The sequence below is a fragment of the Neovison vison genome, chromosome 3 (assembly GCF_020171115.1).
Source record: "Neovison vison isolate M4711 chromosome 3, ASM_NN_V1, whole genome shotgun sequence".
In the NCBI taxonomy this organism is placed as follows: Eukaryota; Metazoa; Chordata; class Mammalia; order Carnivora; family Mustelidae; genus Neogale; species Neogale vison.
In genome coordinates this window covers 231,561,914-231,586,319 of record NC_058093.1, presented here as the reverse complement: position 1 = coordinate 231,586,319, position 24,406 = coordinate 231,561,914, and the positions used below count along the sequence as shown (strand labels likewise).

At 55.3% G+C, this 24,406-nt stretch overlaps 2 protein-coding genes across 2 annotated transcripts in view; one reads left to right on the top strand and one right to left on the bottom strand.

Annotated features, from left to right (window-relative positions):
• Positions 1–13,408, top strand: part of SDSL (serine dehydratase like) — a 39,460-nt gene extending 26,052 nt beyond the window's left edge. The window contains exon 9 of the mRNA XM_044244214.1: positions 13,360–13,408. Coding sequence (XP_044100149.1) covers positions 13,360–13,373 — 14 coding nt within the window. The 3' untranslated portion in view covers positions 13,374–13,408. The remainder of the gene's footprint in view (positions 1–13,359) is intronic.
• Positions 13,409–15,346: 1,938 nt separating this feature from the next.
• On the bottom strand, positions 15,347–23,805 carry LHX5 (LIM homeobox 5). The gene is made up of 5 exons (XM_044241106.1): positions 23,633–23,805; positions 21,288–21,511; positions 20,285–20,562; positions 19,431–19,596; positions 15,347–15,714 (listed from the first exon to the last, which is right to left on the bottom strand). Exons 1-5 carry the CDS (start codon positions 23,803–23,805, stop codon positions 15,347–15,349), a joined length of 1,209 nt encoding a protein of 402 aa, XP_044097041.1.
• Positions 23,806–24,406: the final 601 nt, after the last annotated feature.

The following is a 24,406-nucleotide window of genomic DNA, read 5'->3' as shown; positions in this document are numbered from 1 at the left end:
CAGAGCCTCAGTGTTCTGATCTGTGAAATGGGTGGTTTGCGGGTTCTTGCTACGGACCTGGCATATGTCAATCAAGGTTGGTTCTTACTATGTCCTGAGGGCTTCTCCCCAGCCACGAGGGGTGGGAAAGAGCCAGAATGTATCCACCGCTTGAGTACCTGCCACGTGCAAATGGGCCTTAGCAGTCATTTCGTTTCATCCCCCGCAATCACCCACGTGGTTGTTATTGTAACGGTCATTTTTGCAAATGAGGAAACTGAGGCACAGAGCAACTGAGCGCTTCCTCCAGTGAGTGGTAGAGCTCACCTCAGTCCCAGGTGTTCTGTCTCCCAGTCGGGCCTCTGCCCTCGGCCATACTCCTGGGAGACTCGTCAGCTGCTGTTTGCTCCCTTCCTGGTCTCAGCGGGCCGGAGATAAGAAGCCGAGGGGCCTGTTGACCCCATTCAGATAACACCCGCCAATGACCTTCCTGTAGCCCTCCCTGGCTGACACCCCAGGATTGCCAAGAGCAGGGTGGGGGCGCGGGGAGAGGGCAAGGACACGGGTGGTGGAAGCCGAGGCTGTGGATACCATGCAAAGAGGACATGACCTGGTCTCACAGGTCGGGGTATGGGCACAGGGACCCTCACTTTCTGTCTCTGCCCTCTCACACCACTCCGAGGGGGGATCGGGAAGCCTAGCTGAGGGTCTTGGGAGCAGGAGCATCTCTGTGTTTGTCCAGGGCTGTGCGGAGAGCTTGGCAGCCTGTACCTGTCTGGACACGCCCAGCCTCCCCCTCTTCCTGCTGGGGCCCCTGTCCTGGGTCAGAGGACCTCATGTGCTCACTGCGGCTTTCCTCTGTCCCCTCACCGGGCTGATTGAAGCACCCTGCCTCCTGAGACCTCTCCTCCATCTAGTCCTTTATTCCAGCCTCAAGCCTGGGAATCCAGACAAGGTGGGACGTGAGGAGGGGGCCCACGGTCATACCACGGTTGCTCCCCCTTCCCCAGCCTGGGCAGGACCTGCGCAAGGCAGGACATGGGGCCCCGTACCTGTGGAGTGGCAGGTTGTTTGGGACCCTCTCGTTGGGGACGTGACGGCTGAGGCTTTGTGTCCCCAGTCGTCTGTGTGTGGTTGTGTGTGCACCCATGTGCTCACGACCCTGCATGCATGCATGTTTGTGTCCACGTGTATGCCTGTGGGAGAGTGCACACACTTGTGTATTTATGAGGGAATAGTGCCATTGAGTGAGGGTTATCTGATTTCCCTCCAAGTGTGCAATGCTTCCCATTTGTGCGTTTGGGACTTAACATCTCATCGCTAGCCCCATATCAAACATAGGTATCTGCAGAGAGGCAGGGAGGCAGGGAAGGAGCTAGACTTTTGGGAATGGTAGGGATTGGAGCAAACTGAGAGCTTCTGCTCCATGGGAAGGAGGCAACCACTGCTCGAGCGCAGTGTAACGGATCTCCCGATTGTTTAGCTCAGAATCAAAGCAATTTGGGAAACACCATATGCGCTCTTTCCCCACATATTCATATAAAGTCTCTGACAAGTCCTGCAAGAAAGTGACTGCTCTGAATCGGGAGGAGGAGCATGTGACTCCAGCCTGACCCAGTGTGAGGGTCGTATCTCCCTGAGCCACAGTGATTGGTTTAAGGGTGGGACCAGGGGCCACGCTGCTCAAATAGACTGTCAGAACTTCAAGAGGGTATCGGGAGACATTCATGGACTGTTTATTGATGCAAGCCGGGGCCTTCTCCTTTATGCTTCAGCCCACGACTTCTGTCTCTTGCAACAGGAAGCACCCCGATCGATGGCCCACACAGTTCATACAGGTCTCCTGAATTGTATTCACTTGCTTTGAGCTGCCTAGGTTTGAGCCCAATCCGGGCTTGGCCCTCCACAAAAATGAGGCCAACCTGGGCAGTTTGTTTTTCATTCTCTGCCTGTCTAAGGGTGCACTTTCCCTTCTTGGTCACAGGCACAAGGGTTAATGCCACTTGTCTTATGGGGAGAACAAAGCATACCCCAATATGATATTAATGATTGGGAGGGATAGAGTTTTATGAAGCTGGGAGGGTGTTTCAAATCAGTGCGTAGGAGCCACTTTTGGAAGTAGCTGGTGTGAGTGGAGGTTGGGGTGGGTGGAAGTCAAAGAAGACAGTTGCCTAATTTTCCATGCACACTTGGGGCCTGGGGCCAGCATCGCTATGACTCAGAGCCTCAAGCCCATCTTCCTGGGAGGCCTGACAGGACTGTTAGCCCAGTGAGGAGGTGGATGAGGCTTAGAGAGGGGCATCTACTCATGCCCCGACACCAGGGGTGAGGGCCCAAGGCTCTTCACGGTGGCCTGGTAGGGCTCGTTGCTCTCACGAGGGTGTAAAGCCCACTTATTCCTAATCTCTACGTCCAGCCCCTCCAGAGTTTTCTGGGGGGCAGTCTGGCCTCTTAGCAGCCCACGCAGAGGGATACAGAGGATCCATCCCAGACGTGCACATGATTTTGTGTTGATGCTTTGTTTCAGAATGAACTAATGCATGTGAGTATATCAGGATTACGTTTAGCTTTGTAATTCAGAAAAGACAAAATAAGTGGCTTAAGTCAAAATAGAGGTTTATTTCTCTTTCACTTAAAAGCCTGTAGTTAGGTTGCCTAGGGCTGTTGTAGTGGTGTCTCATTGATACCAAAGACCCAAGTTCCTTTGCTTTTGGCTGCTCAGCTGCGAATTAATTCTATTCCCAAGGTCACCTCATAGTCCCATATGGGTGCTGAGGGGCCAGCCATTATATCCTCATTCCAGGCAGCAGGAAGGAGGAAAGGATGAAGAAAGACACATTTCTTCTTTTTAAGGACACTCCCTATAATTAATACACGCTATTTCTACTCATAGCTCATTGGTCAGAACTTAGTCACATGCCATAGTTAGCTGCAAGGGAGGCTGGGAAATGTAGTCTTTATAACAGGCAGCAAACGCCCAGCTAAGACCAGAGGTTCTTCAACAGGAAAGGAAGAATAAATGAAGTCTTCGACATACAGAATAAATGCATAAGCATACAGATTAAGTTGCTATAATGAAAAGACCCCCAAACTGGAATACTAGTTCCGAGAAGGTAGGCAGTTCTGTCCCACCGGGTTTTACAGGGACCCAGGTTCGTTCTATCTTATTGTTCCACCATCCCCCCAAATACCATCCTCATCCGCATGGTCTAAATTGGTCCATAATCACCAAGGCTGCAGTGGGGGAAGAAGAAAGTAGAGGGTAAGAAGTTTCCTGTCTAAGGTCATCCCCTGGATGTGGCATGCTTTGCATCCGCTCACAGCCCACTGGCCAGAACTGAATCACATGGCACACCTTGCTGTAAAGGAGTATGGGAAATGTAGTCTGTAGCCCAGGAGGCCCTCAGCCTACTGAAGCTCAGGGTTTGGTTTCTAAAAGAGGAGAATTGGGACCAAAGGGCAATTAGCAGTCTTCACTAGCAATTGAGCAGCTGGGATGAGGGGTTGGGAAGGACCCTGGCTGGACTGAGGTTAGAGCTCTGTCTGCCCTGGGGTTAGAACTCAGACGCCAAACTCCAGACTCACCTCTGCTTGGCTGGGTGATGCTGGGCAAGACCCTGGAGGCTTTGACCATCTGGTCTGACCATGTGGTTTGCTTTGGAGAAGAGGTGAGGAGTCAGGAGAAATACTGAGAACATGGAATCAACACAACCTGGTGACTGATTTAGTGGTGAGTGGGCCCCCAGGGTTGGTGGCCATCTGGGAGGGTGGCTGAGAAGGGAGATCCAAAAGGAGGGAGCGTGTGAGAAGAGCCAATGGTCTCATCCATCCAATAATTCATTTAGCAAATATTTATTAAGCAACTACTCTGCGTTGGACATTTTTGTAGGTGCTGGGAATGTAGCAAACATCCTGGCCTCAGGGGGCTTACATCCTGGCAGAGAGGGACAGACAATAACAAGTCCCCATTTAAAAATATGACCTGTCAGAGGCTGATAGATACTGTCTGGAAGGATGGGGCAGGCCACAGGGAGACAGAATGCCTGGGAAGAGGTGGGGGCTATTTTGTTTCACTGAAGTATGCCAAAACAATCCCAGGCATCATAAAGTCTGTCACTATGGTCCCTAACAGATCAGGAAAAAAAAAATTTAATGTAAACATCACTCCATTATCGCATCAATCACAATGAACGAATCATTCCCTAGTGTTCTCCATTACTCAGGCTGTATTCGGCTTTTCCCAGATGGTCTTGAAAATGTCTTGTTGGTTTGTTGGAATCAGGGTCCAAAGGGTTCACATTGCATTTGGTTGTGAAATGGGTCTCGTGGGTCTCTCTCTTAATCTATTGGTAGGCTGAGGTAGGATGGCAAGTAGGCCTCTTACAGAAGGTGAAATCTGAGTGCGGTCTGAAGGAAATGAAGAAACAAGCCACATGGGGCAGTGGGGACAGCATGTGCAAAGGTCCTGAGGTACGGACACGTGAGGAGGCCAGCGTGACTGCAGGGGAGTGGCTAAGGGAGAGAATGGCAGAAGATGGTAGAAGACAGAGAGGTAAAGAGAGAGAGAGAGAGAGTGTGTGTTTAGGGAAGGGAACAGGATATTGGATCATGGAGGGTCTTGTAAGCTGTGGTTAGGACTATGGTTTTTACTCTGAGCATGAGGAAAGCCCTGGAACTGGAACAGTGGAGCATCAGACCCATGCCCCTGCCTGTATCCCTCAGCCCCGTCTGCAACTTAGAGTTCCAACTCCTGTCCAGATACACCTTTGTCTCTGCAATGGACACTAATGGTGCTCCAACCCCTCACTCAAACCCCTTTGTCAGGTAGGCTCCCCAGCTACTGGGGGTGTGGCTGTTAACAGCCCATAGCTGCTCCCACCCCTCTCCAAGAATAGCCCATGGGAACGGCTGTGTCCAGAGATGCATGAGAGGTCACGCCTTCCTGGGGTAGTCCATAACCGATGACCGATGGATGGAGGGATAGAAAAGGCAGACCCCCTTGCAAGCTCCAAGGGGAGCACCTCGGTGGGTGGTGCCATCCATGGAGTAGGGATCCCAGCTGGTGGTAGTTGGGATCAGGCTGAGGCCAGACTCCCCCCAGAGCCCTCTCCTCCCTCTGTCCACTCCCACTGCCCTCCCACCCCAAGCCCTCCCTCCAGAAGTTGGGCCCCAGGAATCCCTGGCTTAGGCTCTGGCTTGTGGAGAAACCACCCTCAACGGACCCTCCCTTCCTCTCCCGGTCCCATCGGCCTCTCCCTTCCCCAGTGTTTGTGCTTTTTAAACTCCACCAAAAATGTCATGGGCTGGTTTCTCTCATTGCTTCCAAACTCCCTGATAAATTCCACTGGCCAGGCAACCCCAGGAGAGGTTTTCTGGAGCAAGGAACCCCATAAATCACCTCGCTGCCACTCCAGCGTGGGCAATATCTTATGTAAAAAGGTGTTTCCTGGGAGCGCCACAGGCAGGAGAATCCTATTACAAGCCGCCCCATTAATTATAAAGAGTCAAGCCGACCCTTTGCTGCGATTTTTTATCTTAAGTCCGAAAACTGATTACCTTCACCAATCCTTCCTCTTCCCCTACCCCCTCCCCCCCAAAAAAAAAGAAAGAAAGAGAGAAAACCACCCCAAGGAATAAAATAAATGTTTGAAGAACAAATACCAAAGTTTCTCCATTTAGGAAGGACCAGCAGAGAGAGAAGTGGGTGGGAAAAGGCCTTTTATCTTCCTTTTAACGTAGGAGGTAGCAAGGGCTTTAGCCTGGGCTTGGCTTATGTACTTTCCTTGCCTTGTCACGCCTAGGAAATGGGAATTACAATCTGTCCCACGTTACAGAAGAGGGAAACTGAGGCTCATTTGCGGTTACGTGATGTAGTCCTTTCTTCTGTAAGGTGACCGGAGTGTGGAGCAGGCTGAGTCTTGGAAGACCCAGGTTCAAACTTCACCTCGGCTTCTTACTAGATGGGACCCTGAGCAGGTGAATTCACCTCTGTGAGCCTCAGTTTCCCCTCCTGCAAAACAAGGACCACACCAGTGGTCCCCCTGCCTGGTCTTGAGGCTGCCCTCCCCCACCGGCCACGCTGATCTGTTTGGTCTTGAACAAGCGTAAGTCAGATCTTTCCCTCACCCTGTTTAAATCCTATGTCCCCAGTGCATTTAGGATAAAGGGCCCATCCCTCACCTTGGCCTACAGAACCCTGCATCATCTGACCTCTGCTGACCTTTCAGACCCCAGCCCCTCCTCCGAGGGCAGCTATGCCGGGCTCCTCCTCTTCCTGGAATTCACCAAGATTGACCTTGCCTCAGGGCCATTGTCAGTGCTGTTCCCTTTGCCTGTCACACTCTTCCCCCAGATCACAGTTAAGTGAGCACTTCTCCTCATGCAGGTCTTACCTCAAAGGGGCCCTCCCGGCTCAGGGCCTGGCCTTGCAGGGCTGAATCTAGGTTTAGGCAAGCAAGGCACTCACCTGGGGAGCCAAAAGCAAGGGATGCTCCAAACTCAGCAATCGAGATAAATATATTGTAATAAGACATTTTTCCAATTAAAATTTATGCGAAAGAAATTTGTGATGGATAAAATAGTGACATTTTAAATAACGATGGGATCTCACTTGGTCTTGGGTGTCTCACTACACCGAATCCCAGGCCTGTCAGATCCTGTCTTGATTGAAAAGGTTGCTGTTTTGCTCATTATGGGCTATTGTGCATTAATTTTGACTTTTCAAAATATTATATGAAAACATGACTTACTTTGATAACTGAGTTTTTGGTATGCATCTCTCCTGTCCCAACACTTACATTTTGCGTGCAAGGAAGTACCCCTCTTGCCCGATCTTCGCCTGGCCAGGTGCCTCTCCCAACACCCCGGCCCTCTTGATCTAATTCCCTTCTCTTTCTTTTTTTTTTTTTTTTTTTAAAGATTTTTATTTATTTATTTGACAGGGAGACAGAGATCACAAGTAGGCAGAGAGTCAGGCAGAGAGAGAGGGAAGCAGGCTCCCCACTGAGCAGAGAGCCCAATGTGGGGTTCGATCCCAGGACCCTGGGATCATGACCTGAGTTGAAGACAGGCTTAACCCACTGAGCCACCCAGGCTCCCTTGCCTTCTCTTTTCACTGCTCTTTGCAGTGATGACTCTTCTCCGTTGGCTCTTGTCTCTCCCAGTAGAATATGAGTTCCACGAGGACTGGGATGGAAACTGTTGTATTCACATCTGGAACCCAGAGCTCAGAAGAATGCCCAGTGCATATTAGGCATTCAACAGATATTTGCAGAAAGCAGGAAAGAAAGAAAGAAAGAAAGAAAGAAAGGAAGGAAGGAAGAAAAGAAAAGAAAGTTCAAGAAGTCAGGTGGATGTCTGTCTGTACAACTTCATTATAGGCTCTTTGGTCCACCTCCCAGGCCCATTTTCCCAATAAGGAGGCCGAGGCCCAGAGAGGGTGAGTGACCTAGTCAGCCCCACACAGGAGAATCCCATGGGGCTACACATTGACCAAAGAGAAGTCTCTGGTGACCTGGAGTGGGCCAGGCTGGGGCCAGGGATCCTGCCTCACGCACATTCCGGAAACACGGTCCCTGAGCTCCTGTTACCAACTCAGGCTGTTCAGATCCATGCATCATCTTTACTGTTAACGCAGTTCATACGTTTCTTGAAACCTTAAACGCCTTTTAGAAAGAAAACGTTATCACCGCTCTAAGTGGAGAAACAGTATCACTTCCCAGAATTAGGTAATAAACATAACAATAAATAAAAGCAGAAACAAAACGATGCCTGGGCGTTGTCGCTGGCTTCTACTGGGCCAAGTCTCCGAGCCTGTCTGCAGTGCGTTTGATAAGCCAGCTGGAGAGGGGTGTTTAAGACCCACTAGCACCCAACAAAGACCGGCCCTAAGACAGTCAGAGGAGTGGAAAAGGTGCCCCAAAGAGTGACTTCCTGCTGTGTATCAGGCTCCTGTAAAAATGCCCCGTTCCTCCAGACATCCCTGGATGTCGATCTGATTTCAGCCCTCCCCACCAAATGCATGAAGCAAACTCCTTCCAGCAGGGTCCGCCAGGAGGGGCTGGAGCCCGGGCTCCCCTCGCTGGCTCCCACAGAGGCTTCAAAGACTCCTCATGCAGCAGCAGAGAATGGACTTTTTTGTGAGGCTTGGGTGTCCTGGAGGTCCCAAACATAATGAAACTGCATTTATTTTTTTATATTTTTAAAAAACAGGGTGAAACACAATGTAAAATTAATCGCGTGAACGTGAACAATGCAGAGGCGTTTAGGGCATTCATAACGTGGCTTAACCTCCTTCTTTATCCAGTTGCATGACATTTCCGTCATCCGAAAAGGAAATTCTGGGCCCATTAAGCAGCCACTCCCTGTCCCCATCTACCCCCCAACCCCCAACCTGTTTTCTGTCTCTATGGGTGTGCCTGTTCTAGACATTTCTTATAGATAGAGAAGATCAGACGATATATGGGGTTTTTTAAAAAGTATTTTTATTTATTACTTTATTTTATTTATTATTTATTTATTTATTTTTAAATATTTTTATTTGTTTGTTTATTTATTTTGGGGGGTGGGGCCAGTGGGGACAGAGAGAAGCAGGCTCCCCAGTGAGCAGGGAGCCAGACTACGTAGTTTTCTTGTGCCTGGCTTCTTTCCCTCAGTGTCTTGTTTTTGGGGTTCCCCTGTGTCTTAGCAGGTTTCAGTCCCTCCTTCCTTTTTATGGCTGGGTCTAAAAACCCCGCTGAATGGACCTCCACATCTTGTTTATCCTTTCATTGTGGACAGTGCGTTTCCCTCTAAACAGATCGCGGAATTATTCCTGATTAAGCCTTGACCTCCTACTACGCGCCAAACACATTCTTATCTTCGCAAGCCCTCTAATTTTCCAGCTGATGGAAACACGGATATCTTTAAGTACATTCTGGAAAGTCATACATTGCGTCTCTGTCCACGTAGGCTGTGAAGTTAGTCCTTGTTTTTAAAAAAATGTAAGAGGTCATTGTTACTCTATACCACGATTATGTCAACTAGGGTCTGACAATGAACCTGCGCGGGTAGATCTGATTGTAGCCCTTCTGTTCACAGCGAACCTCAGAGAGGTTGAGTGCCCAACGTCACGTCACACAGTCCCTGGTTTCAAGTTGGGGATGGGGACAGAGACACGGCGTGGGTTGGCATGTTACATGGAGGGGGATGTGGACACAGGCTCGGCTGGTGGCTTCATCTTCCCTTAGTCAGCTTGACTGTGGAATCGGGGACCCTGCTGCTTCTGAGCAAAGAAGACTCAACACGGTGAGGTTTTCCTGCAGCGAGAAAGGGATCAATCGCTCAGGATCTGGGTGTGTTCTAAGCCAGTATTTCTGAAACCGACCATGCCCTCTGAGCCCCTGGGGGTCGGATGCATTCTGGATCTGAAGTTCCAGGATGGAGCCTTGAGGGTCTGCCTTTCTGCCTGGCTCCCGGGTCCTGCTGCCGAGCACCACACTTGGAGTATCCCCGGGGATCTGAATTTGGTTCCCAGCTCTGGTGTGAACGCTCTGTGGGCGCTTAGGCTAGTCTCTTGCCCACTCTGAGTCTCAGTTTATTTCCTTGGTCAATGGGGGCATTGTCCTCCATCTGGAACATTCTCTGAAGGATTAAAAAAAAAAAAAAAAAGTGGTGTTGGAACTAGAAAGCCATAGACACCTGCTGGGGTGAGGGATTTCCTCCCAGAGCCCCGAGGAGCCCATGAGCAGGTGCTGGGGCAAAGTGGGGGGCAGTCCTGAGCCCTGGCACAAAATGCAGGAAGAGGAGGCTAGGGGCAGCGAGGCCCCAGAGAAGTGGCGGGAGAGGTTTCCGTTCATCACAGAAATGGCCCATTTGCAATGATCGGTTGCCCAGGTGTTAATAACGCTAATGGCATAGGAAGGGTAAACTCGGTCACTTGGCTGAACAGAAGAAATATGCAGAGAAGTGTTCAGGTTTCCATAAATCAGCCGTGTGCGGCACTACGAGGGAGACAGGACTTAAAATTCCGGTCAGGAGATGGGTATTCTCATAATCCGAGCTGGAGAGGTAATTTATTCTGTTTATATCTTTTTACTGCACGACAAGGCTTGGGAGCAGGAGCCCTCCACAGCCATTCTGCATTTTAAATATTAGTCCTAAGCACAGTGGGTCAGCTTTCGTGCTCTGTGGGGTGTTCATTTCAGGGCCGGGGCATGGGGCTGGGGCCGGGGGAGAGCCCGATGATGGGAGCTGGAAGACACGTGGTTTCACTGGCCCGTGTTGCTGGAATGACAGCCTGGGGGCCGCCAGGGACAGGCGAGGGGCCCCTTCTGCCCCGAGCTGGAGGGCACAGCCGGGGGCTGGCTAGCCTCCTTACTTGCACGGCTTAAGAGTATTTTTTTCCCTCTCTCGGAAATCTTTTATTTTTAAATGATAATAAATACAGGTGATGAAGAGATGAAGGAGAGGAACAGATACATTAAGGGAGGTGGAAGGGGGTGGGGGGCAAGGAGGGTGAGTGGAGAACCAAGGGCAAAGTGGAGAAGCCGGAAGTCCTTGTGTCTTTTGACCTTGGCAGTTTTTATTATGCCCTTTGCCCCCTGGCTGGTTCTGTTGGAAACCACCACCCCACCCCCGCCCGCCCAGCCTTTTCCTGGCAGCTGAAATGCACGGATTCATTCATGTAGTTGCTCCGCAGAGAACACAGAGAATGAGACCTTAACCTGGGCCAGGCTCTGTCCTGGGTCCTGGACCAACGTGAGCTCTGGAGGCAGGACATCTGGATTCAAAGCCTGGGTCTGTCGTCACTCCCTGGTGGCGTGACCCGAGGCAGCTCACTTCACCTCTAGGGGCTCAGTCTTCTCATCTGCAAAGTGGGGTTAACGGCACTTGTGCTGAAGGGCGCCCTGAGGGTCTGCGGGGACTCCAGATGGACAAGACTTTGTTGGGCCGTGCTCCTGCAGAGTTGGGGGACATCAGAATCAGCTTGGGAGCTTGAACGTGTGGAGTATCTGGGACCCCATGCCTGGGAGCAGTGCCGGCAATGGGCCAGGAGGCCTGGGGAGACAGGTCCTTCCAGCAAGCAATGACCTCCGATCACACTTTGGGGAAATGGTCGGGGTGTCCAGGGACCAGCGATCCTCCAGCTCTCCCTCTTCCCTGTCCAGACTCTCTGAGGAACTGCCTCCCTAACTTAGTACACCCAGTGCCACGACTATGGGCCCCACAGGGACACTGTGATGGGGTGGGTGGGGCTGGAGTTTCTCCTTTGAGAGTCCCTGGGTCCAGTAGGCTCTTGGAGAGGTGAGAGAAGCTGATTTTGGCAAGCTCTCCGCTCCCCTCCCCGACTTGTCCTCCTCCAAGGAAGCTGGTCGGGGCAGGGAGACGGGAGTGGGGATTGAACCTTGGGACCTAGATTTCCAGAACCTTGGCCGCAAGTTGAATGACATCCCTCCAGTGTGGATGAAATGCCCTTGTGAGCCCTTTTTGCTGTAGGGCAAACGAAGGCTCAGAAAAGTGACAGAGTGACCAGTCAGAGAGTCTCCCGGACCCCAGGGCCCTGGCTCTGTTCTGCCCCCATCCTCTTCTGAGGTGACCGCTGCTCCCATCCTGCCTTGCTCACGAACACTCGGAGGAAGGGCCCTGGGAGCTGGCCCCAAATACTGACCTGGACCCCACAGATGCTGGTCCCTCCTGGACTCTGGCGTCTGGAACAGCGGCAGAGTGTTGATGGGACCACCTCGGGGTTATTCAAGTCCTTCCTGATGCATGGGTGGGCTCCTGCCCCTCCCCATTCTCCCGGATGGAAACTGTGGGCCTCTGAACGGCAGGTATACCCTGTGTACATGTGTGAGCACGCACGCGCACAAGGACGTGAGGTTCAGGTCTGTGTGTGTCCATGGGGGTTGGGCATATGGGTTCAAAGCAAGCATGCAGGGGCGCGTGGGTGGCTCAGTCACTTAAGCATCTGCCTTCAGCTCCGGTCATGATCCCAGGATCCTGGGATCAAGTCCCACATCAGGCTCTTTGCTCAGCAGGGAGCCTGCTTCCCCCTCTGCCTGCTGCTCCCCCTGCTTATGTGCTCTCTCTCACTCTCTTTCTCAAATAAATAAATAAGACCTTAAAAAAAAAAAAAGCTGGTATGTGTAGGGATGCATGTGTGTGCTTGTGTGCATTTCCGTATCTGTGCAAAGATGTGTGGCACACACATGCGGGGAGGGGTGCATATGAACGTGCACGTGTTTGCATGTAGCTGTGCAAGCACAAGCCTGTGGAGTGTGTGTGTGCCTGCTATCTAGCATGTGCCTGGGTGTACAGCTCAGGAGCATGTCCATGTGGCTGCTGTGTGTGTCCATGTGCCTGTGCCCCCGTCCGTACGTGTGGCTGTTTCTGTTTTGGCACATGTTTTTGTATGCGTGACTGTGCAATTGTGTGAGCATCTACCTCTTTGGTGTGTGTGTGTGTGTGTAATTGGATGGGGGAGGGGAGTGGTGCTGTCACAGTGAATTCTCACCCTGCGGGTCCACTCAGCTGTCCCTGTGATTGGGTTCCCTGACAGCTCTGGCTCAAGCTTTCCACCTGGGTAGGCGGCTGGGGGTCCCAGCGTACCCACAAGAGGGAGTCCTCCCTCCTCTTGCAAATCCCCTTCTTCCCTGCTCCTCCCTGCCTCTGTGACCCTGTCACAAACCTGTCTGCATGGAGCCAAGTTCTCTCTGTGGTGAAAATTCTTAGGAGCCCTTTTCGAAAAATTCATATGTTTCTGGAAAATGTTTGGGCGACCTGACAGAGATAGGGCCTAGAATCTTGCAAATTCTTTCTTGGGTTCTACGACTCATTAGAGTCAGGACACTGCTGTGGAGCAGAAGCACAACCCAATACTTACACGGGCTCGAATCCCTGCTGTGCCACTCCCCAGCTATGTGACCTTGCGCAAGTCCCTTCCCTATGTTAGCATCTTTATGGGGCACATAATACCTACTCTGATACAAGTCCAAAGATTTAGCTAGGAGGATATTTATTCCAGCGTGTTTTAAAGTGGTAAAACAAAACAAAACAAAAAAATTGATGGACCCAAATGTCCAACAACAGAACTGGTTAAAAAGAAAACCAAACCCGGAAAAGGATGGGTCACCCATCACCAGCAGGTTTCAGCCTATCACTACCAAGAATGATAGAACTCGGACCATGATCAATTTATTAATCCGGGCGATATTGCTGAGTGAACCAGCGCCGGTAACCGCATGGCGCATAGAGAATGATCTCCAGCTTCAAAACGAAGAAATAAAGAAAAGTCTGGAAAGAAAGGCATCAAATTCATTACCGAGGTGTTTGAGATTCTGGGTGATTACATTTCCTTCCTTTTGTTTATCTGAAATTTTGAAATTTTTCTCAATGAGCAAGGGGCGTTCATGTGAGAAGGACAAACACATATAAAGGAAAGGAAAAGCCAAACCAGCTGCCTTGCAGTATTCTCATGAGGTCCACATCCAAGAGGGACAGGTGAGCTGGACTCTTAGAGTATGCCTATCGCTTGGTGGGCCACTCCTCTGCTCCCTCGCCCCCCTCCCCTCTGGCACGCACCCTCTCCCCCTCCCCAGCTTGGATGAAAAAGGACTCAAGGCAGGACACGCTCACATTTATTTTTATCTCCCTCATATGCTTTTCTATCCCTACAGTGTCTGGGTTGGAAGGGAAAGTAAGGAAGCCCTCTCTCCCATCTCCGCTTTTGCAAGTAAGGAAACAGGCCTGGTGTTCAGGGAGTAGCTCAGGCTTCCCAGATCTCATCTAGCGCTCTCTCCATCACGCTGATTTACCCAATGGTGCCAGCATTCCTTCCATCGGAGTTGCAGATCACATCAGCTTGGCTCTCCCTGGGCTCCTTCTGCCCTGATACAGCCTTGCCGGTAACTAGAGTCAGCTTACCAGCCCGCCCGAATTACACGAGGCCTCATTAGGAGGGAAGCTAGAGTTTTTCTGACATCCCAGGGGCAAACAAATCACACAACCATTCATGGCCAAGTATCTTGAAGGCCTACTATGCACTGGGCAGGCTTGTGTTAGATGGTGGGTGGTCTTTAAGACCACAGTGGGCACGGTGTAGGCAGCCACTTTCATTACCTAGTGGTTCTCAAACGCATGCCCCTCCAGGTGGCCCAATACCCATCAAGTCTGTTTTCCCCGGGGCCCCTGAACTAGAGAGGAGGACTCTGTTCCCTTGGAAGGACTCTGGGGGCAGGCATACACACACACGAAAGAAAACCACACAGCACTGAGGGAAAAAAAGAATTTTTTTTATTAATCTTTCTTTTTTAAAAAAAGTTGATTTTTTGTTTTTTTTTTGTTTTTTTTTTTAGGTAAACCTCTTTCTGTCTCCCCTCCCTCACTCTGCCCACCCTCCTCTTAAAAATATAAAAATGTCCAACCCCAGATAACTAGAGTACAATAAATAAACAGTAAACACAAAAACATACTTTATTTGTTTCTTCTTTATACAAAATAAGGAAACTAGAAGCGTTCGACTTCCAAAAAAGTATAATACTGTACATCCTGACGACCCCGCCTCCAGGCTCCGGGCAGGGAGGGTGGTCTATGGGCCGGAGCCCGAAATCTTGGCGCCTTGCCCAGGGGGAGAGCGGGGTGGGCGAGCGTTCCAGTCTGACCTGGACCCCCCCGGGCTCACAATAAATGTCAAAGGAAGGAAGGGTTGGTGGGGGTGGGTGGGGGGGTGCCTGTCCCCCGGGGCCGGGAGGTCCGGACCCCCCCTTCCTAGAAAGCTGACCTTGATCCTCAAGTGTGGCCACCAGGGGGCGCCCGCGCGCAGGCGGCTCCGTCCTCCCGCCGGTGACCCCCCCCCCCACTTCGAGCGCGCTCCTCCTCCCCCTTTCCATCTTCTCCTGCCCTCTCCGGCGGGCGCTCGCTCCATCTTCTCTCTTCCTCATTTTGCTCCCTTCCCTCGCTCTCCCTTCACTCTCTCCCTTTTTCTTATCATCTTGTTTTAAAAGACGGGGAAAGCAGAGTGAGAACTAAGGTCACCAAAATGCCACTCGGATGGCAGAGAGGGGGAACGACCAGCTCCGGCCCTCGGTCTCAACCCTCTGTTGGTCCAAAGAGGGGGTGGTGGTAGGGGTCGGGGGGAGTCTAGAGCGTGCTGGAAATCTGTCGACCCTCCGCAGTATTGACTTTGGTCCCGAGCACCGCTCGCGCCGCCCGGAGAGCCCTGGCAGCGGGCCGGGGTGGGGGTAGGGGGACCCGGGGGCGCCCCGCCGCGCGTCCAGCCGCGCGTCCCGCCGAGGAGCCTCGGCCGCTGTGTGCGGACCCGGGAGGGAACCCCTGAGCGCGGCGTTTCGGTTCGGGCGGCTGCGTCCGGGGGCGGCCCGGCCCGGCGGCCTTACCACACGGCGGCCTCGTTGAGCTCGGGGTTGGGGTGCGACAGGGGTCCGCTGTAGCCGCTGGCGCCGCTCATGGGGAAGGGCGGGCTGGGTCCGCCGCTGAACACCTCGCCGGGCAGGGGGTGCAGCGCGCCGGGCAGGCCCGGCTCGGGGCTCGGCGTGTCCGGGTGCGAGATCATGTCGGTGAACCTGGGGTTGTCGGCGGCGTGCGGGCCGGCCAGCGGCGGCTCCAGCGCTCCCAGCGGCGTCGAGCCGGGTCCGGACGCAGCCAGGAAGCTCGAGTCGGCCGGGGACTGAGCCTGTGACGGCGGGCCGTGCGCGAAGAAGTCATAGTTGCCTCCGGGCGCGTAGTAGTCGCCTTGATAGTCTGCGGGGCCAGGACCGGGAGGAGACAGGGAGAGGTCAGAGGCGGCCAGGCCTGGAAGGGGACCCGCGTGGACGGAGGCCCAGACCCAGCGGGGACCGGGGGACACTGATTCAGGGTGGCGAGCCCCGCAGAGACGGAGAGAGCGTGCGGCTGGCTGAGGAGGGTCTGCGGGGGAGGACGCAGCAGACCCAGAGCCAGTGTCAGGGAGAAAGACTGTCAGAGGTGCCCAGAGGTCCCCAACACCTACCCTGAGAGACCCGCAGACCAGAGGGAGAGACTCAGAGACAGAAACACAGAGAGAAAGATGTTGTGACTTCGAAGCCAGAGGTTCCCCACAGATAGAAAGGGAGAAAGACAGTGAGTGGCAGGAGAGACACAGACAGTGACCCATCCTAGACCGTGTCTTAGGACTGGGGAGAGATCCACAGAGAGCCAGAGAGAGAGACAGAAAAAGCCAGAGACAGGATCAGTGAGAGATCGGCAGAAAACAGAGTGACAGCGGAGCAAAGAGGAAACGCAGCAAGGAGCCCCAGGACTCCCGTCAGAAAAGAGACTTAGAGGCACCAAGACCAAGGCAGAGACAGAGACCAGGACGACGGTCTAGGACAAGCACAGAGAAAGAGATGAGAACAGACGTGTGGTTGGAGACACACTGGTAAAAACCTGTGAGAGACCCAGGGGTGAGAAGAAAGGTCAGGAGAGGCAGAGGCGCCCACAGATCCGCCAGATGAGTCAGAGACATCAGAGATGTGTGGAGTAGAGCTTGGCAGCAAGGCTGGGGTGGACAGAGACCAGAGCATCAAATGGTTGAGGGGGGCGGCCTCCTGGCGGGGGAAGAAGCCAGATCTAGACCCCACACCCCAGCAGCGGAGAGGGACTGGCGAGTTGGGCCGGGGACATAGGCAACAGCACTCCGATCCCACAAGGCAGCTGAGTGCCGTCTCCTTCCCCGAGAGTACCCCATGGACCTGGCCCACCCTTCACCCCCTCTAGTCCAGCCCTGCAGCCTTCTGGGTGAATGTGGGGGTCTGGCCATCCGCGCCACCTCCCTAGGTCTGACAAGGGAGGGAGGGCATGCCCTGATCACCCATCTCCAACATTTCACGAGCGCTTAAACATGCATTTGCCTGGACACCCAGTTTCTGAAATATTTGAGGACAGAATCCTTTCGAGAATCTGCTGATAGCTATGGGCTCTCTCCAGAAAAATGCACAAATCGCATTTTTACCCAAAAAATCAGGGGGCGTAAGGGCTCCAGTTTATAAACCCAGCCATTTTCAATAAATGGTTTCTGCATCAACTGTTTGACCTCTTCCCAGCGTCCTCTCCCCGGGGACCTCCTCCAGGTCGGGCTCCTGAGGGGTTGGGGTGCGGGACCCCCATGAAAGGAGTCCCTTGTCGCGGGCACCCGTGACAATAACCCGCTTTGTGCGGTGGGAAAACCAGCGCACCCCCAAGCGGGGCTTCCTCAGCAACACCCCCTTCACCCCGCGCTGGGTCTTCGGTTCTCAGTCACCAGGGTGACTTCCGGACGTCCCCTGACGCCCGGCCCCCCTTCTTTCTCCAAACCCTTAAATCAGTCCAAATAGAGGTGCCCTAAGACGTGGCGAGTAGACGGTTTAAGCAACAGCTAAAACGGTCGCCAACTACTTTTTAAAAACCACTCATTCCATTCTCCCCGAAAGTGAAGTGAAAGGTTGGAAGCGGCGAATTGGGGCCCCTAAGAGACGGGGATGGGGGATGGCTGCGGCCCGCAGCGAGCCGGCAAGCTAGCAAGGGCCGCGGCCCCCGAGCGGAGCGCGCCGCCTCCGCCCATATGGCGGCCGGGCCGGAGGTAATTGGAACAAACGCCGTCTGAAAAGGGCACAAAAGCCGCAGCTGGGGCTTTGTCCACGCTCCCACGGGGAGCCGCCGGCCCCGCCGCCCAGCCCCTTTCTCGCCCGCTGCCGGCCGCCGCCGCCCGGATCTCCCAGCGCGGACTAGGCGGGGCTGCCTCCCTGGGGCTGGGGGGTCCTGCCCCCCATTCCGGAGAAAGAGGAGCCCGCGTGTCCTGGCCCCCACCCCATCCAGCAGACGCGCGGGTAGAGGAGGCGGCGGGACTGGTGGAGGCACACCAGTCCTCGGGGAAACCTTGCTTAATTACCCAGGCGGGGAGAAATTCCGGACTGCACCGTCCCACCACCTCCCCGCGCCCGGCGGAGATGGTGTGCGGAACGAAGCAAAGATAGGAAGAATTCGTGGCTGAAGACAGCAGGACGGGTCCACCATCGACGCTGCCCTCCGCCTCCGCAGCCCCAAACCCGGGCAATGACATCGCCCAGTCTCTCCCCCAGAAGCAGAGCCGCACAATTTGCCCACAATTTCACAGTGCGGTGGGCCTGGCCAGACCTGAAGATCTAACCTCCTAAGAGGACCATGTGCTGAATGAAGCCTTCCTTCCTGGGTCTGCCTGGGTATGGCAGGGCCTACCCTATGCATTGGCTCTGGCATTGCCACCAAATCCACGTGTCTAAGAAAACTCATCTCTCCCCAAATGGGCCACTAGCCTCCCTGCTCCCCAGGCCTGTGGCACTGAACAACTCAGCAGAGATAGGTCTCAAGCACTCTGAGGGCTCAGAAACACAAGGGGGAGGCGTTTTCCTTGAGCCCAAAGGTGGGGGAAGGACTATGAATGGATTTCCTAGAGCACCTGGGGTCTCAAAAAGCTAGTGAGGGAGCTGGGACGGTCGTGGGGGGTTGGAATGGGTCATCACTGCCAGTAGGAAGGAAATGGAGGGGTGAGGGGACAAGGCAGGAAGGAGAAAAGGGAAGGAAGAAAGGGAGCAGCCGCAAGGAGAGTTCACCGGAGCCTGAGCCCCAAAACACCAGCAGCAGAATGCTAGTCTGTGGAACTCCAGCTCCTTGCAGAGAGTGGGTAACTGGGTGGGCCCATCTCTTACACTTCCAACCCCAGTGAACACTGGTGGGCTTGGGGCTGGACAATGGCCGAGAGTCCTGCCCACAGAGCAACTGCCCGCATCCTGGCTAACAGTGCCAGACGCTGAGCGCATAGTCCCCGAGGCGGCACAGGAGGTCTGGACAGGCAAGCTAGCTAGCAGGTGGCCGGGGATGGATTCGGACCCCTCCATCCCTACTGCCTGCGCTGCCCTCCAGTGCCTATGTTCCTGCTGGTGCCAAGTGCACCACACCGCCAAGGGCAAGGTCTGCAGGAAGGCTGGGAGTCAGGTGGGGCCAGCGTGCAGGTCGATTTGCAGTGTTCTCCTTGGTATGATGCTTGGAGTGTGGGAGCCTGTGAATCTCTTTGGGTGTGTTTGTCCATGAGTGAATCTGGGGGAGTGGCATGCACCTGTGTGTGTTGTTGTATGTGATCACGTGCCTAGATTTGTATCCCTGAGGTCTCTGAACTCCAGTGGGTGCGCATAAGGGAGTGGCACCCGTGTGGCTTGCGTGAGTGCGTGTTTATCTGCGTGTATCACTGTATGGGTGAGTGGACCCATGCATCTGATTTTGTGTCCAGGAGGTATCTATGAGTGAGCGGGCGCTCGTCTGTTCCTGTGTGTCTGTTAAGGGGTGTTCATGATTGTGTATATTCTGATCCCCGGCGGCCAACAGCGCCTGCATCCCACCCTGCGGTCCCTGCGTCCTCAGTCCCCAAAACCGCAGGGGCCTGGTTGTAGGGCAGCGCGTTCCAGGGTGGGTGGGGGCGGGGTCCTTACCTCCGTAGTAGGTGTACGGAGTGGACCCCAACATCTCCGACTCGTCCAAGCGGCCGCCCAGCGGACGCATGCGCCGCGGACTCCGGAAGAAGGCGTGTCTCCGGGCGCCCAGTGCGCTCAGCTGTTTCATCCTGCGTTCTTTGGACCTTCGGTTCTGGAACCACACCTGGGACAGGGCCGGAATTGTGAGCTCGGGTCCGGGGTACCGATGACTCCCTGCCCAGGCCTCCCCTTCTGGGTCCTATAGCCTCCTCCGCAACAAGACTGCCCAGAGGCGGGGGCCGGGCGGATTAGGCCGGGAGAGGTGGAGAGGGGCTTCGGAGAACCAGCCAAGGGTGAAGGATTTCGCGGACCCGTGGGGCGACTCATAAAGACTTGGGCTTCCTGGTCCTCGGCCCGCCCTCGGCCTGACGGCTTTATAAAGGCCTCCCGCCCTGCACGGCTCTAGTCCTGGCCCCTCGGCTCCCCAGCCTTCCCAGCCTTTCCAGCCGGGTTCTGGCGGTTTGTCTGTCTGCCGGCGCACCCGCACAGGGAGGGGGGCACGTGAAAAACCTTGCCCCCTTCTCTGCTCCGAAAGATGGCAGGAGAGGAGGGATACCCCAGTGAGGCTTAAAACTCTCCTTGAACGGGGAGCGGGCGGGATTTAGAGGGGTGAGTGACCCGCCCAAGACTGCACCGTCGGGAGTACAGCAGGACTATACGCGATCTTTTGGTTAGAAGTTCGACCGACTAGCCCTGACGTCGGGCACACAGTCTGCGCTTTGGCAGACCCGAACTAGGCCCCTCTCAGCCAAGGAGGCTGGGTGGGAGGCTTCCGGGGAGCCTGGGGAAGGGTGACCGGGGGCTGGCCGCACCTGAATCACGCGCATGTTGAGGCCGGTCTCCTGCGCCAACTGTTCGCGGATGTGGCGCGTGGGCTTGGGTGTGGCGGCAAAGGCGGCCTTGAGCGTCTCCAGCTGCTTGGCTTTGATAGTGGTGCGCGGGCCGCGCCGCTTGGTGCCGGAGTTCTGCTCCTCGTTCTCGTTGTTGGCTGTCTCCTTATCCGACGACGTCGAGTTGTCCGTCTCCTTGGGGTCGTCCTGGAGTGGGTCCTGGAGGTCCGGGGACAAACTGCGGTCCGTACAGGATGACACTGCGGCGGACGGAACGGGAAGAGGACAGCGGCGTCAGCGGCGGCCCAAGGTCTCTCCAATCGGGTAGCCGGTTCCCACCGATCCAGGTCCCCGCCATCTGCGCGCCTGGTTCCCCTCCGAGCCACGCGACAGCCTCTCCCCCCAGGGGTCCGGCGCCCGCCCACTCTCTCCAGGTGGGGCCCTGCCTTAGAAGGGACCCATCACAAGCCCTGGGGCACTTTTGGGCTACTGCTTGGGTAAGGGGAAGGCACGCCCTCTGGGGAAGCGAGTCCTCAGTGGAGAGGGGAAGGGAGGAGGCTACAGATGCCCTCTGGGCCTCAGATCTTCCTCCCCATTTCTCCTTCATCCGGACCCCAATTGCCGTCCTCCCAGTGCAGCCTGAAATTACCAGGAGCTGAAAAGACTCCGAAAAGGGGGGAATTGTGTGTCTCCAAATTGGGGGAGGAGGCCAACTTGGAAAAGGTCTCTCCGTGGAAGGAGGTGGGGAGGAGAGCTGGTAGTCCTCTCCTGTAGGACAGACTCCAAATGCTATCCCCATTCCCCAGCACCACCACCCCCTCCGCAGGCCTCTCTACGGGCCCTTTCATTTGCCCTAGAAATGCCTGGTGGGAGTGGAGAGCTCTGAGCCAGGCACAGAATGCGCACAAGGGCCCAAGTAGAAACCGCCAGGCTGGCCTGAGGGTCTTTTAGGGCCTGAGGCTGGGGAGGGGAGGAGTTCGCCTACCTGAATTGAGGCTGCCCTCCTTGAGGCTGGAGGAGCTCAGGTAGTCGTCCTTGCACACGAACTTGTTCTCGTCGATGACGTAGAGCTCCTCGCCCGTGGACAGCTGCTTGTTGCACACCATGCAGGTGAAGCAGTTCAGGTGGAAGACCTTACTGCGGGCCTTGCGCACCAGGTCGCTGGGCGAGATGCCTTGCGCACAGCCTGCACACTTTGTGCCAAAGCGCCTGCACACACAACATGGCCTGTCACCTTGGAGCAGCCCGGGGGGCCATCCTCTTGAGTCCCTGACCGCTTCCCACCCACCCTAGGCTTTGAGAGGTCCCCATTTCCACATCTGCCAAATGAGAGCCCCCATCCTGTACTCTCTGGCTAGTGCGAGAGAGGGGAGACAAATGTCCTAGGCTGTTCTTGGGGCTGGGACTGTCACGCTCTGTTCAGGTTTATTCGTCTTCCCCAAGGTTTAGAGCAATGGGTGCAGCCTTCAGCCAAGCACAGACCCAGAGCACCCCAAGGTGCTCCCCGCATCCCTGCCAGATCTGCCTGGGCTGCTTGAGACCAACTTGGCCATCCAAGTTATTTACATCTTAAGCCAGGCCAGCCAGGTTTGGGCCACTCCTTGGCTTTGCCTCCTGGATCCTGTCCAGTCTGCTGCGGCCCAGGTAAGGCCAGTTGGCCTGGCTGGCAGGTCCAAGCCATGGAGTGGGGAGCCCCTCTCCTGAGCTGGATCTGAGCAAGTGGGAAGGAACCAATTGCTGATTCCCAGTGCCAGCAGCTCCCAAGGCCTTCCAGTCCCCACTCTGGGACCCGTGGGAGCTAGCTGGCCTTGTGGACAGCAGAGCCTCAGAACAGCGGACTGTGGAAGGTAGGGATTGAGTCCCCAACTCCCCCCAAATCTCTGGCCCTGGCAGGCACCGGGAGAATGTGACCAGAAGGCGATGCCAAGCCTGCATGGCCATTACGGAGGATCTCTCAAATTCCCCCTTTCCCGCGTTCCCGTTCCCATTCTAAATCCCTTTCTTTCTTCCTTGAGCGCTTGGAGAAGGCCAGTCTCCCCCAAGTGGGTGGTGGCGGCCAGCACTGGGAGGGGTGAGGTGCGGGTAGAGAGGGAGAACGAGGGCCCAGGACATTGGGGCCCCACATCCACTCAAACCCATGTCTCTAAACAGGGCGAATTTGGGTGACGTTGATGTAGTGAGGGCATTAGAAGCCATAAGTCACTTTTGGCCTTATCCGGCAGCGTAATTGGCCATATGCACCTTATCAAAAATCATTAGGCACTTTGCAAGCACCCCACATTAGGGGCCTCAGGCCTCCGGAGCCAGGGAGTTTACACGTGTAAAGCCGTGGCTGACATTTTCTCCTATTCAAATTCCCTAGTGCCGAGCCGCTGGGGCCGGTGAGCAGCCTTTCTCCACGGTGTTAATCACGCCCCCCTTCCTTCAGTGCCCAGAATTCACAGGCACAAAGCCGGCTGCGGGCGCCTGGTGGAAGCAGGCAGGGCTGAGCTGCTGGAAAACCCACAGCCTTCCTGGCCATCCCTTGGCATTTCCCAGGTGGGGAAACTGAGGTTCAGAAAAGTGATCTGCCCTGGCTCACCTGAGGGCCCTTATGGGCAGCAAGGGAAGGTGACATATCGCAGACTGGACCCTGAAGGTCCTGATTCTCAGCTTCAATTTCGTTTGTACATTTCAAGAGGGGAGGAAATGTGTAAGGAGTTGGTGGAGGGGGGAGCAAGGAGAAGGTTCCCTCCCTCCCTCATCAGAAGAGATCTTCTGGGCTGAGCCCCCTCGGAGTTGGGGAAGTTTCTGTTTGTCCAGGAGGGCTCTGGGGCCCTGGCTTGCTGGGAGGTCAGCCCCCCTGGCTCCTGCACTCCGCCCGGTGGGAGAAGCCTTCAGCAGCCCCTAACTTAGGCAAAAATTCTTCCTCTCTCAGAACAGGGTTTGAACTTCCACCCTGGAAGGGATTGAGGTCTCTGGGGTCGCAGCTGCAGGAAAGGGGCAGAGACGCGCGGGGAGCAAGTTTGTAAGGGCTTCTTCGCCCTGCCCCACCGCGGCTCCAAGCTGGCCTGGAGGAGCGAACTAGAGCCAGCGAAGCAACGTTCTTCTTACTCCACCCGGGCTCGGCGCTTTCCCGGACCAAGGACAGGACGAGAGCAGCGGGCTGCCCCGCTTCCCGTGTAAGCTTGTGAGCCCAGGAGGCAGGTTGCGCGGTCTCCCCTTCCCCGGCGCCCCAACGGAGCGCGCGCAGGGCGGGCGCGCGGGGCGGGTGCGCAGGCGGCAGGGCGGCAGGGCGGCAGGCGGCAGGGTGGCGGGGCGGCGGGGCGGCGGGGCGGCAGGGCCTCTTACCTGAAGAAGTCATTTTTGCAGTAGAGCTTGCCCTCGCGCGAGAAGCACTTCTCCGAGAGGTTGGTCTTACACTCGCAGCACTGTACGCATTTGATGTGCCACGCGCGGTCCAGCACGTTCAGCAGGAAGCGGTCTAGGATGGGCCGCTCGCAGCCGGCACAGTGCACCATCATAGCGCCCCGGCGGCTCGGGCCGCCCTGCCCTCCCTTTGGGCCCCCGGCCCTCGGGCCCCCGGGCCCCGCTGCTGCACTCCGCCTCTTATCTCGGCCGCCGCCGGGCGAGTCCGGTCCGTACCAAGACTCAGCCGGTCAAGTCCTTGGGTGATCGCTGGCCTGGCGCTGGGCTGCCCGAGGTGGGGTGGGGAGGGGTGGCTTTCACAGCCTCATGCCCGGGGCCACGCGTCCCAGTGCTTGTTCCGGGCTCCCCCAGGTGTCTTGGGTGGCTAATGGCCTCGGCGCTGCGGAGCGGCTTTCCCCGGTGGCGGAGGCGCCGGCACTTTCCCCCACTTTCAAGCGGTCCCGATCCTCATCTTTGTCTGGCCGCCGCCTAATTCGCGCATCCTTATTCAGATTTGGTGACGTGGCGCGGCACGTAGGGGGCCCGGCGGCCAATGGGCGCGCGGTGGCCATGGCAACCTCTTAAATTTATAGCATATCTAAATTGGCTACAGCGTTGCGGTCCGGACAGAGCAAAAAAAACAAGGCATCAGTATTGTTGAGTATTAGCTTGTACCTGGTTCGGAGGCTAAGTAAGTATTTACCTTCCAGTTTGGGG